The 14,220-nt window shown below is 49.0% G+C and overlaps 1 protein-coding gene across 1 annotated transcript in view; it reads left to right on the top strand.

Annotated features, from left to right (window-relative positions):
- The first annotated feature begins 2,293 nt into the window (after window positions 1–2,293).
- Window positions 2,294–14,220, top strand: part of EMILIN2 (elastin microfibril interfacer 2) — a 50,849-nt gene continuing 38,922 nt past the window's right edge. The window contains exons 1-2 of the mRNA XM_067699587.1: window positions 2,294–2,525; window positions 3,062–3,184. Coding sequence (XP_067555688.1) covers window positions 2,392–2,525; window positions 3,062–3,184 — 257 coding nt within the window. The 5' untranslated portion in view covers window positions 2,294–2,391. The remainder of the gene's footprint in view (window positions 2,526–3,061; window positions 3,185–14,220) is intronic.

The following is a 14,220-nucleotide window of genomic DNA, read 5'->3' on the forward strand; positions in this document are numbered from 1 at the left end:
CTGTTGCTTATGACTGGGACCAGATGATCTGCCCAGTTAGACTGTTTCTTGAGGTGCTTCCACCCTCTCCCCAGGAAGCCTCTCCTGCTTTGCTTCTTCTGGAAGTCTCTCTGTTTCCTGAGTCTGAAGGGTCCCTTCCTCTGGCTAGAGAAGAAAAAAAGAAAAGGGTCTTTTGAGATCTTGGCCTCAAGTCTTCCATCTTCCCAGAGCAGCCCCACAGTGGGTACCCGTGGAGATGTGTCTAGAGAGATGCATGGGACAAATATTGTCTAACTTATCTGACTGCACATCAGAAACATCACATGGTTCGTTGCACAGGAAGGCCTGGGAGCTCTGTAAACACAGCCCCCCGTCCGTGTTCACTCACCCATGACTTACTATTTTTGCAAGGTGCCTCGCACGTACCAGATTCTCAGAATAACATTTATTTACTGATAAATGCCATTTATAGCTGATTAAATTTGGTGTCGTGGTCATCTCAATAAAAAGTTGGTCCCTAACTCTTGGACTGGAAGACAGCTTCCCGGTATAACTTTGAGTCAATGAAAAAACTAGATGTGATTTGATCAGTCTGACCCACTCTCAAGTTTGAGAATTACCAGTATTTAAGAGAAGTTGTGGTTTGTTAGCTGTCAGCTGTAGACATACACAACTTGTGTGTTTCCTCCATTTTTCCCCTTCTGTTCCTCTCCTTCATTTCTGTGCTCTGCTTCTTCCCTAAGACACTTCATGGACAAAAATGGTGTTAGGATGGGAAGGATAGGGAAGCCACGCAGAAAGATAGAGATAGGGTTATGCAAGACAGCTTTTTATCCCTTTCTGTTCCTTCCCCCTCAGGGTGGCTCTTTCGAAGGCTGGGATGACATCAGTCCATTATTTGCATGATCTTCCATTTAGAGAGTTCATGGACAGACTATGTCCTTACATGGTATATTTTTCTGCTTCGCTCTTGTGAAGTTTCTACTTAGGGAATTTTCTTCTATTTGCAAATCAAAAGGCCCTACAACATCATCAAAGCATATCAAGTAAAATGGACCACTAGTTTCATCTAGTTACAGTAGGGAACATAGCAGAGTGTTATTATGGTCCACATCACAATTCACAGCCAACAGTGTCCCGTCAACTCACAGATATTGCAGTTAATCTATGCAGTCTACACATAACCCCACTCCGGTTCATTAGATGCAGTAAGTTAACTCAAATATCAATATATAGTTCTCTCCTCACCCCAAGAACACAACACTCCAGTGGGGATTTTATGTAACATTCTTCTGCAGAGTTGCTTCATCCCCAAAAGAAATTGGTAGAGATTAGTGTAACTCAAAAACAGGCAGAAATAAAATGAAATACTATACAGCCATTAAGTAGTATTTTTAAAGGAAAATTTAAGATCTATGGTAAATTATAATTATGGCTCATTATATAATCATATTAAATAACAGGATTGAAAACTGCCCCCCAAAAATAGGCAGAAAATATGCAAGCAAGTGAAACGACAAATGTCTAGCAGTGTCTGAACTGTCTAGAAGCAAAGGCGATTGTTGTGGGGTAAATGTCTTTAATATTGATAGAAAAAGAAAGTTCAGAATAGGACATCAGAAGCAGAGGCTGCGAGAGATGATCTGTATACTAGAGCCGGATGCTGTGCTTCAGAATCTGCTGGGAAGTTGTGGGGCTGTCGCTTCCAGTGTCCCCTGCTGCCCCGCACGTTGACTTAGAAACTATTTAATGGATGCGTAAGGGAAAGAAAGAGAAGGGGACCCGCGTTCATTTCCCCTAAACTCTCAAGTTCAAATGCGGAGGAATGGCCGCGTCTTGCCAGAGGAGGAAATCGGAATCCGATAAAGGACTGATAAAGATGTTTCTCCTTCGCCCTGGGAAGCCGGCACCCAGGCCCGACGTGTGGACCGCCAGACTCGCTGACGGCGGCCCTTCCCGAGGGGCCGGGCGCGCCTGCTGGAAGGTGGGAGGCGGAGTTGCCCCGCTCCTGGGATGAGACCAAAGGAATGAGTAATTGGAAATTCTGTAACAGAGACCCTTCTCCCAAACCCTACAGCCCTTTCATGCCCCACAACCCCCTGCCGAGAAGCAAGAGGACTGGAGACAGACGTGGTGGAGCGAGAGTCACGTTCCGGAGAGGGAAGTGAAATAAAGAGGGCGGCACCCGGGGGGACCTGTGCGTCACTGAGGGGGAGAAGCGCGGGAGCACGGGGCGGAAAAGGAGAAGTGGGAGCGAGAAGCCGCAGGGGGCGGCCGCGGAGCGCGGGTGGGGGCGCCGCGCAGCGCCCGAGCCTCCTGCCTTCGGCCGCGCCCGGGCAGCCCGCAACCTCCCGGCGCTCGCCCGACCCGCGCTCCGGATCCGGCCGGCTGGTCGCGCCCGCCGCGCACAGAATGTGGCAGCGGACACGGCCCCGGCCCCGCGCGCCCTGGCTCTGGGCTCTGGCGCTGCTGGCCCTGGGCGGCGCAGGGCTGTGCCACGCCGACCCTCAGCCCAGGCACCCCGCGCGGCCCAGCGCCAGGAACAAGTAAGTGCGCGGCCTCTCCTTGCCCCAGGACGGCCTACAGCCGTGGGCCCCCGCCTGCCCTTCCCCGACCGGCCGCCGGCCCCGAAGCTGCCCTGCCGAGGCGAGGAGCCGCAGCCGGGGTTCCCCCTCGGGCTGCCGGGGCGGCGCCTCTTCCGCGGTGGCCGCGCGCTCCGTGGCCGGCGCGGGGCGTCCCGGGCAACCTCGCCCTCGCCTCCAGCAGTGCTGCCTCCGGGGCCGTGGGGCGCAGGGAGTGTCCCGCAGAGCAGGGCGATCAGGAAACTCCCCCCGGGAATTACTGGGGCCCCTGGGGCCGTGGGGGCTCTTCCCGTCTGTCTTTTGTGGGATAAAGGTGCACTCTCTCCAAAGGCGCACCCGCGCACCGTCCGAATATCTGCTGGTCGTGCTCCCGCCTCCGCGAGGACGACGAGCTCCCCGAGCCCCGCGCGGTCAGCCGCCGGGTCGGCTCGTCCCGTCTCCCCCAGCCTCATTGTTCTCCCGGTTTATACCGTGCCCTTCTCCCTCTCTCTCCACCCCAGGAACTGGTGCGCCTACATCGTGAACAAGAACGTGAGCTGCTCGGTGCTGGAAGGAAGTGAGAGTTTTATTCAGGCTCAGTACAACTGTGCCTGGAACCAGATGCCCTGTCCGTCCGCGCTCGTGTAAGTCCCGGGAGCCGAGGGGCGGGCGGGGCGCGCCGGGGCCGCGGGGGTGGGGTCAGAGCGCTGGGCTCCAGCCGCTCAGTAAATCTCTTCCAGCGAGTGAAAACTCAGCAGCTGAAAAGTTTCAGCGCTGAGCAGGGTACCAGGCTCGCTGGGGTTTTTAAGGAGCGTGTTTTGCCTGGAGTCAGCGTTGGGGATGCACCGGCCTGGCCATCGCCGGGCATAGGAGGGGACGAACAAAGCCACCGACCTCCACTTCTCTCTCTCTTTTTCTTTCAATTTTATTACTAACGTAAAGCAGCTGGGCCTAATTAGATCCATATTGTGTGTTCTGGGGCACAGAGAAGATTCCAAAATGTATACTGCTGAAAACTTACATGTAGGATTAGCTGAGAGGTTTGCTCTAGAGGTTTGCTCTAGCCAGTGAACAGGCGAGTTTTGTCCAAATGTCCCCATAAAACTGACCTCTTCGGTTGTAGGTGTTGTAGATTTCTAAAGTCCCCAGGAACAACTTGCTTGACAGTGTGCGATTGTTGTTTTTTCAAGTTAGATTTGGGGGATTCAGCTAAGTGGTTGTCAGGAGAGAATGGTCCTTAAAGACCAAGGGAAGAATTAATCTTCTTCCTTATAAAGGTTTCACTGTCTTAAAAAAAAAAAAAAAAAAAAGAGGAAGTGAAGCAACAGAGTACAGATTTTGTTACATACATTACATTCATTCAGTGGTCATCTGGCAAGTCTTTGTGTTTTTGTGTAAGCCAGATATCAGAGGATGAGCTGATGTGAATCAGTGGCTGTTGGGGAACGCATGTGATGGTTGAAATTAATTGTTTTCCCCTAAGAATAAACTGATTGTCTCAGAGCACAGTTGTCTTTACAGCAAAGAATAGCCAGTAGGCGGATCTGTCTTGGGCAAAGCAGAGGGACAGACTGGAACTTGTGCTGCAGGAAACCTTATGTCAGAAGGCAGTAGATGAGCCTTCAGGCCTATGAGGTGGTAGTGGTCCCTGGATCATTGCACATGGGCTGGGGTGAGAACTGAAAGGAAAAACAAACAACCCCCCTTCCCAACAAAACAAGCAGAAACTTAGAAGAGATTCCCCACTTGCTGTAGGCAGAGCATGAGGTCGAAATTGAATTGCTCTTGGTCACATTGAGTTGTGTAACCTGTCAGAGGGCACAGTGCTGTCACACTGCCTGTGTCTCTGGTTCTAAGGGGCATTTAACACGGAATTTCCCAGGTGTTTCTGATGAGTCCAGGAGCCTGAGTAACGCCTCTCAATTCACAGGTGTTGTCAGGTTTTCATTATTTGATCCTTAGAACCTGAGACCTGTGGAAGTGAAGGTTCTTGGGAAACTCAGCCTGGAGTTACTGCGGGATCCTTTCCGGGTGTGGGACGTGCAGGCGTGGAGGCTGGCAAGATGCTTGAATGAGGAGTGAAGTTTAGCTGCTGGTGACAGTCGAGTGTCTGGGAGAAGCAGGTAGGAGCCCGTGAGGACTTCACAGAGTCGGAGCAGAGCTGAATTGTTAGGGGCGGTGGAGAGAACGGAGGAAGAGAAGCCAAGAGAGGAGAGAGAGCAAAGCCAAGACTTCAGAGGAGGGAGATCCATCTTAGAGACCCCGGGAGGAGAAGCCCGGAAGGCCGAGGGGACCAGAAAGGCCAGGGCTTTTAGGCAGCAGGAAGATTTGCTTATACAGAAGGAGGCAACTTCAGGTCAGCGGGGGGTATAGGCCTTGTAACTTGGGTGAGATTCAGGGCATGGGTCGTGAGGAAACCCCTTTACCAGGGATCAAGTGTGTTGCAAAGGTTTTGGTGGAAAAAGGAAGTTGAGCAGGTGAAGAATTAGAAAACTCGGCATGTTTTAGGACAAAAGTGAAAAAGCCAAAGGGAGAGACTGAATATGCTCTGAGACTGAGGGGAAATCGTCAGGGAAACGAGGGGTTCTATGGGGAAGTCCTGCAACAAGAGGAGAACTTCTGAGCCCGGCGAGGCGTTGGGCGCTCAGCCGCCATGGGCTGTGGGGACCTAGCACGGGTATGCTTCTGGAAGGTTTAGACGATGCTCCGTTTGCATATATGGAGAGACTTAGATTCCAGACTGTGAATTTGGGTGTCGTCCTGTGAAACTGGGAGCAGAGAGGGTTTCTGTGTGATTTGTGGACATTTTGAGTAATCACTTTCCTGAAGCCGTAAAGAACCTTCTGTGTGTCAGGCACTGTGTTAAGGCTGTTCATTCCATATGTTAGTTTAATTCTTGCAACATCCCTTCAAGATGAATACCACTGTCCCCATTTTACCAATGAATAAACAAGGCAAGAAGTTCCCTGACTTTCCTGTGGTCGCCTGACAGGTAAGTGGCTGAGCTGCCTCCAAACCTGGCCTTTGTGGACCGGCCTCTGTCCCTGTAACAATAGAGAGAGACAGACAGACACAGAGAGAGAGAGAGTGTGTATATGTGTGTGTCTGAGTGTGTGCCTTCTGTCACTAGCATACTACTCAACTACTAGGAACATTTCCACCTTCTTTCACGGAAGGCAATTCCCATATAAAAGTGAGTGAGCATCATTGGTCTGTGTGCAAGCATGTGCATGTGTGTTCACGCCCATGTGCTTTACTCTCTTTCCCGGGGGTCATTTGTGAGGATACAGTGGACCACATCATTTTTCACACTGTCCACCGTGCTGTGCAGTTTCTTATGTTATGAAATCACTGGCCGATTTGCTTTCTTTGTTTGGGTTGTTAGGCTGGTTGTTTAAAGGATACTACTAGGGAGGCTGGAGTGGTGGAGCTTGAGACATTGGGGAAGCCACACCTGTGCCCCCCGGCTGAGCCACCACCTTGAAACTTGTCACCGGGGGATGGAGGTAAAAGTATGCTTCCGGAAAAACCATTCAAAGCTCGTGTCCTGGGCTTCCCCGGTGGCGCAGTGGTTGAGAGTCCGCCTGCCGATGCAGGGGACACGGGTTCGTGCCCCGGTCCGGGAAGATCCCACGTGCCGCGGAGCGGCTGGGCCCGTGAGCCATGGCTGCTGAGCCTGCGCGTCTGGAGCCTGTGCTCCGCAACGGGAGAGGCCACAGAGGTGAGAGGCCCGCATACCGCAAAAAAAAAAAAAAAAAAAAAAAAAACTCATGTCCTGATGCTTGTGAGGTAGTGATACCATTCTTGTGTGCAGAGAATTCTTAATTCTTATGAAGACTTTTCTATCACTAGGAATTTAAAATGAGGGCTCTATCTGTCGGTCTGTGTCTCTTGCGCACTAGATGTGGGAGCGGTCTGGATCCCCAAAGCACAGGATTGTGTCAACAGACACCGCTTTGTCTTCCCTCAGCTAATTCCTAAGGGTGGCTGATCGGACCTGAAGAGGAGATAAGGGGAATTATCTGGTGATAATTATCCGCTGAGGAGGAAGGGCAGCAGCTGTAGACTCTGAAGTAGCGTAAAGTTGGGTCGTGCTTTACCATTTACTCCTAATTCTTAAGATGGATCTAAGGATTTTTTCTCCCTCTGAGATCATTGTTTCACTTTACACTTCCATGTTAAGGAAGGCATAAATCTTTTAAAATTTCATTGCATTGAAGAGTTTTTCTGATTCATTGTAAAAAAAAAAAAAAAAAACCTCTGGCAGTTCCGCCCGTTTGGTAGACTGTCACTGTCACACTGCCCCCCACACACACCCACCACGTAGCACTTGGGATGGTCCCTGGGGATCCACGTCCGAGTCTGGGGTCTCCGCAGCGGCACCTGAGCATGGAGAGGGTCAGTCTTGGTCATGGGCTGGTTTTAGGGACACCTTTTGGGAGACATGGGGATGTGGGCGACTTAGAATTCTTCCTGTGAGGTGGGAATTGGGCAGGTTGATGTTCTTGGGAGGATTGATACAGTGTCCAGGGCTGACTTGGTGAGAATCTCTCCCCAGAGCACATCCTTGTAACGTGATGAGCCCCTTTATGTTCATTATCTTCCATCTTTACAGCAACCCCAGGGCATTATCCCAATTTTACAGGAGGGCATGTAGTCAGGAAGTAGCAGAGCCTGGACCCCCAAATCCAGGTCTGTCATTTCTAAGCCTTAGGCTCTTCCCACCCCACACCCCCGCACCCCTTGCTGTCTAAACCCACACCCTCTGAGGAGCGGCCCGAGGGGGTGTGTGTGTGCGCGCGACCATGTGTGACGCTGTGGCACTGACAGCCCTGGTGTGATGGGAGGGGGAGGGGAGGGCCTGAGCTCCCTTAGAGCCCCCTTCCACGTGGGCTGGCCATGCTTGGGTGCACGGCTGGTGGCAAACAGCACTGTCTTTCTTCTCCTTCCTGGACCCTCCCACTCAGCTTGGTCCAGCTGACTGCTGTTAGTATTTGAGGCGTTCGGGGGCATCCAGTGTGCAGAGCAGCTGCCTCGCTGGTAAGAACACGGAGGACCCCAGATGTAAGGCAGGGTTATTCCCCTGTATTCACTTCCCTCTGATACTGCAAACTCACGGGGGTTTATCAGCGTCCACCCAGCCCGGCCCCCATCCGCTTTCTTGGGTGTGTAGAGTCTTGGTGAAATTTTTCCTAATAGCCCTTAAAAAAAAAAAAAATCTCATCAGTCAGGCAGGGGAGCTGGGTGAGGCCCACTCGAGGAGCCTTTGCTGCTGTGATAACAGAGGGAGAATTTGTGAATTTGCAGCAGGTGTGAATTCCAAGTGCCGAGTTTCCAAAACTACTTTAATCCTTCAATTCTAGGGGGAGCAGATGGTCATTCATTTGGAAGAAACGTTTTCTATGAGGGAGCAATCTCAACCAGGAAAAGCTTAAAAAGAGAAAAACACTTGAGATCGGGGGGGGGGGGGGGGGGAATGAGGGCTTACATCTTCTAGAGCCAATTCTACGTGTGTTATGTCTCTAGAAAGAGAATTCCTTTCGATTCAAAATGTGCCTTTTGTGTGTATAGCTTTGAGGGAGTGTCTCTTCCTTCTGTTTTTTAGCCAACGTCTTGCGATTCGTTGGCTGTGACGAGCGCTTGCTCCTTGGTACCGAGGGACCCCAAATCAAGCCCTGGGGAAGGAGTACCTGCACAGAGGCGCCTAGAGCTGCTTAGGGCCCTGCTGCCTCCCCCTCTTCGGGTTCCTGTCCTTACCAGCCTTTTCTGCCTCCCTGGGCTTCTCAGGCCTTCCTTTCAAGTGGCTTTGCTCTTTAGCCTTTTTTCCTCTTTTCCTCCTCCTGGGGTCCCAGTAGATAAGATGCTGTGTTTGTAGAGCCCTTTGGTGTTTCCAGAACATTTTCACGTTCATTATTTTATTTTATTCTCATCACAAGCTCAGCCAGGAGATTAGGTAGGGCAGAGATTGAGGTCTTGGAAAAAGAACTTTATGCTTATGGACTATACTTTCTAGCTTTCTTATCTTGGAGAAGAATGAATAGGATTCACATAGCGGTTATGGCCTTAAGGAAAAGAGTTTGTTTTTGTGAAACCTCATGTTATTCCCATTAACCGGTCTTCCTCCAACGATCCGTGATTCCACCACTTTGGCACTTGGTCATTGAATTAAAGTTCTGAGACAGCGAGAAAAGGGGAGATGGCGGGGGAAGGTCAGGGGGCAGGTGTCCCCTGAGGGAGTTCCTCGAGGCTGGCTGGTGTGGCCAATGTGTTCTGGAAGAGGAGATAGAAAATGCGGCTTCTGGCCCGACCTCTACCACCGCTGAGCTGTGTGACTTCAGGCTAGTCACTCAGCTTCTCTGAGGCGCGTTTTCCTCATCTCTACATTATGGGGGAGGTGACCGAGCTGTCACCAGCCATGTCTAACGAACACCCCGTGTTCTCACTGTTTGGATTTTTTGCTTCTCGGGTGGTCTCCTCTTTGAAGACTTTGACTTTCCCGCCAAGTTAGAGAACGGCTGAGGTGCTTAAGAATGAAATAAATACATTCAGTGACCTAAGATAATAATTAAGAAAATGAAATGATTGAAATCGACTTTTCAATGTGAAGTTAAACCCAGAGGTTGTTTTGGAAGCAGAGCCACTCGTAGAGTGTCTTTGGGGAAAGCACGCAAGCGGTTACAGTCGATTTAAATAAGTGCTCTGGTTGCCATGGGAACCTTGGTTCCTGGTTCTGCAGGTGTTTGGGTGTCCATGGCGGGGCCGTAGAGCCAGGTCAGCTGGGTGTTCAGGGATGCCTTCGCTGAGGCCCAGGCCATCTTGCATCCAGCCAAGAGCACGCTGTTTTAACTCTTTGCTCTTGGAAAAACTCCTCTTCCTTGTGCTGGGAACATTAAGATGTTATTCATGTTTACTGAGTGTGAATAATGAGGCAGGTACTGTGTATGACAGTTACCCAGTGTTTTACATACTTTTTTTAAAACCGAAAACTGACAGACTGCCAGTGTTCAGATTACTTCCAGACTGTCACCCAAATGTTCTGATTTATCGTTGGTTACATGACTGTTTCACTACTCAGAATTAACTGCTTCTGTGCTTGACGAAGCACTTTTCTGGACTTAAAAATAACAATGACCCACTTGATAAAACGACGTGAGCGTGGCTTTGCCTGACGAACGATTTTCCTGCGAGGATCAAGAGAAGAACAGAGTAGTTTTCAGTATGACAGCAGTTCCCACTGGAAAAAATAATGAAATGATGAAAACGAAGCTCACCAATAAGTTTTCTTCTTTCCTTCCTGTTTTAAAGTGGTGATGGGTGCTGAAAAAAAGTAGGGAGGTTTCAAACGAACCAAATTCCTGGTTCGAAAATGCTGTGGAAGCAAACTTTTCTGGGTGTGTCAGGACCCAGCTGCTTCTTTTTTTTTTTTTCCACCTAAAAAAATACTAGAAGATTAAGGAATACGCCTAAAAATTATTCTTTGCAGCATCAGCCTTTCAGGACAGTGTATTTTGCTGAGCATTTGGTTCAAAGAAATTTGAGACAGGTAGTTTAGATGAGGTCTTCTCAAGCTGACCTTCCGACAAAAGGGAATCTGCCGTGAGACTTCTCAGCTTTTCCCGTCGTTCTCCCATCTTTCTCCACATTTGTGATGGTTAGGGTCACTCGCATGTGCGGGCTTTACTAGATCATCTTGTCTGAGATTTGCTCATGGCCCGTTACGAGGTACTAGAGATTTCCCTCTTGCTGAAAGCTGCTTCCCTGCGTCTGCCCAGCCCGGATGCTGTTAAAGGATCGTTAGAGAAGTACCTAGATTTTTTTTTTTTTTTTTCTAAACCATGGTGGTGAAAATGCCACTTGTGTTCTGCTAATTGAAGCTTTTCCGTGTATCTTGAAAGCGGAGCCCGAAAGCTGTGGTGGTGATTGCAACAGAGCTCGGGGCAGGGACGAGTTTCACAATCCAGCCCTTCACTAGAGATCTTTTCACCAATAAAGTGATTCTCTGGCTCTTGTTGGTTTCAACCCCAAGAGCTCTCACATGCTGGGGGGATGACGGCCTTGCGCAGGGAGGCATCGCGAGCCTTTCTGGATATTTTGAACATTACAGAATCTCTAGGCCGGCCGTGGCCCTGATGGTGCTCAGGCCTGGTTTATACATCAGGTGGCCCACCTTGGAGATGCCCCAGCTGCTGTCTGCTCGGGCAGCAGCTTTCCAGGACCGCAGTGCAGCGTCAGGGCCCTGGCTCCGTCATGATAAACGATGTGCCTGTTCTCATCCCAACATGTTGCGTCATCTTCTGGCCACTCTCAAGGTATCTGGGAGTCGTTCTGTTGCATCACTGCAGAAAACAACTAGCAAGATGTAACCCTGCACTGCTCACTGACGGTGCAGGAGGGAGGGAAGGCAGAAATACCGTTCATGGCTTGTTTCCTGAACCAATTTGCACGACGCCCTCTAAGCCCTCCTTAGCAGAATCGACAGTGGGAAATAGCCATCCTGGTGAGGAGCCACTCTTTGTCATATGTCTAAAATGTTCATCTACATCTTTGACGTTTTGTGTTATTTTACACAAAATGGCAATTTGAAGGTGGCTGTAAAAAGGAAAATTCTGTTGTATTTTCCTTAATCACTGGTCCATACCTTCAAAAGTACAAAAATAAATATTAGGCCTGAGTTCCCAGTAGATAAAACAATTGGTTGTGTGTCTGAACAGTAATCTGATACATTAAAAAAAAAACAAAAACAACAAAACTCTAGTTAAATCCTCATTTTGAAACTCTGAAAAAGACTTAATAATGCTGGTTTGGGTTTTCTCTTCACTGAGATATATAATCAGATAGTCAAGACTATCTAGCACTTTGCTTTTGCAATTCTGATGAGATTTTTTTTCTTTTTTAATTTATTTTATTTTTGGCTGCGTTGGGTCTTTGTTGCTGTGCGCACAGGCTTTTCTCTGGTTGCTGCGAGCGGGGGCTACTCTTCGTTGCGCTGTGCAGGCTTCACATTGCGGTGGCTTCTCTTGTTGGGAGCACAAGCTCTAGGCATGCAGGCTTCAGTAGTTGTGGCACATGGGCTCAGTAGTTGTGGCTCGCGGGCTCTAGAGCACAGGCTCAGTAGCTGTGGCGCGTGGGCTTACTTGCTCCGCAGCATGTGGGATCTTCCCTGACCAGGGCTCGAACCTGTGTCTCCTGCATTGGCAGGTGGATTCTTAACCACTGTGCCACCAGGGAAGTCCCTGATGAGATTTTAAAGTACCTGAATGCATAAAAAAATATATATAAGGTGTATGTTATATATAAAATATATGCTTATATATAAAATACATATATTATATACAACATGTACATATATATATAAAAAACAGCTTTATGGAGGTATAATTTACATGAACTGTACATATTTAAAGTTGTATAATTTAACATGTGTCTGTACCTGTGAAACCAACATCACACCAGGATATGGAGAATCTCCATCACCCCCAAGAATGTCCTCACACCCCTTTGTAATCCTTTCCTCCAGCTGCCCACACACATTCCCTCCTCAGGTAACTGATGATCTGTTTTCCATCACTGCAGATGAGTTTGCAGAGATTTATGTCGAGTCATACAGTCTGTGGTATCACGTTAGGTTTTTTCATTCAGCATGGTTATGTTAAGGTACATCCATGTTGTACTGTGGAACGATAGCTGATTACTTTTTATTGTCCAGTAGGATTCCTTTGTATGTGTCCACCACCATTTGTATACAGTTGTTTTATAGCTGAGGACTCCTGGTGAAATACAGTGTGGAAACTCATTTATACTGATAGTAAGGTTACTGCTCTGATTTATCCGAAGACCCATTGAGATGGTAAATACATAACAGATGTAGAACGCTGGATAAAACATAATGGAGTAAGAAAAACACATTGCACATTTTCGCCCCGGGAAATGTTGAATTGAGGCTGCGTAATTAGCATACACCATTTCGAATTGGCACACAGCTCAGTAGGGTTAAAGTAGGCTTATTATTTGAAGAGTCTTTGTTCCTTGGTTTCATTAAACAAATATTTTTGGGCACGGCCCCTGTCTGGCCCAGGACTAGGCCCCATGGGGACACAGCAAGGAGCCCGACCTCTCTCTTGCCCTCCAGAAGTTCATGTCCAGTAGGTGAAATAAGACATAAACAGAAATAATTACAAAGTAAAAGGTAGGCAAGAGAATTGCAATGAGAGAAGCACAAACAGCTGAGGATGTTCAGAGGTGGAGGAAACTATTTCCAGCCAGGAGGAATCTGAGAACTTGTTTGTAGGTGGTGACATCCTAGCAGGGCTTTGAAGGCAGGTTCCAGTTGAAAATATATGCATATGGGAGAGGATGCCAGCAGAGGCCAAGAGAGGATGTTAGCCAGGGCCTGGAGAAGGGGGTGAAGGGAGGAGTAAGTCTCGGTGTCCGCAGGACTGGTCCCTCTGACGGGCTGTGCAGGGGCCTCTGTTCCCGGCCTCTCCCCTTGGCTTGTAGGTGGTCACCGTCTCCCTGTATGTCTCTGTCCACATTCCCCTTATTTATGAGGGCTAGGGCCCACCCAGATGCTCTCCTGGTAACTTGCTTACCCCTCTAAGACCCTACCTCCAAATAAGGCCACATTCCCAGGTACTGGGATTCGGACTCCAACATTCTGGGGGTGACAGAGAATTCAAGCCGTAACCCAGGGTTGGGAGTTCGGGCTTTATCGTTTAGGCGAAGGGGAGTCATGGAAGGTTTTAGATCAGGGACGCCAGCAGAGCTTCCGAATGTTAATCTGGCAATTTGACAGGGGAGAGGATGGAGGGGTCTGGGGGACGGCAGGAGGGGCCCTGTCGGGAGCCTGGCTGGGGTCCCTGGTGGGCGGTGCTGAGGTAGCGGAAGAAGTGGGTCTGCCCGTGGAGGGCTGAGCAGTGACCGAGTGGGAACGGCCAGGTGACCACTTCGCTGTGCTTCACGCGCAGTAGCACTGCTGAGATTTAGGGTCTCTGAGCATCTGTGAGTCCGTTGTCAACAGTGTGGGTAAAAAGGACCATACCTTGTGAAAGAAGTGAATTCGTTCATGGACTGTTGTTTGGAGGTTATGGCAGTATTGCCTTTATCCACAGAACGATCAGGACCTCATTATTCACCACCTTTGTTGATCAGGAATCAACTCTAATCCTGCATGTGGGCAGTTGGGTCTATTCTTATAGAAGCAGCCCATAGTTTTGCCTTATGGTAAAAATAATTACATATGTCCTGTCTGATGTAACTGTTCTTTGGCTGAGTTGGCACTAGAACAGTGACTGTTATGGATAATAGGAGTATATGGGCTGCAGCTAAGTATGGTTCTTCCATAGTAGATACTGGTGGCCCAAGGAAAGCCCTAGTGTGGTCCTGGTGGGCACCCGTAGGTTGTTTACTGAATGAATGGATGAAAGAGAAAGCATGTGAATTTTTTTTATTAAGACTATATTTTTTTGGAGTAGTTTAAGGTTTACAGCAAACCAAGGGGAAGGTAAGAGATTTCTCATAAACCCCTGTCCCCACACATGCACAGCTTCCCACACTATCGACATCCCCACCAGTGCAGTGCATTTCTTACCGCTGATGAATCTACACTGACACATCATCACCCAGAGCCCATAGTTTGCATTAACGTTCATTCTTGGGAGAGAAAGGTTTTAGCTTGTTTTTC

The sequence above is a fragment of the Pseudorca crassidens genome, chromosome 12 (genome assembly GCF_039906515.1).
Source record: "Pseudorca crassidens isolate mPseCra1 chromosome 12, mPseCra1.hap1, whole genome shotgun sequence".
NCBI lineage: Eukaryota > Metazoa > Chordata > Mammalia > Artiodactyla > Delphinidae > Pseudorca > Pseudorca crassidens.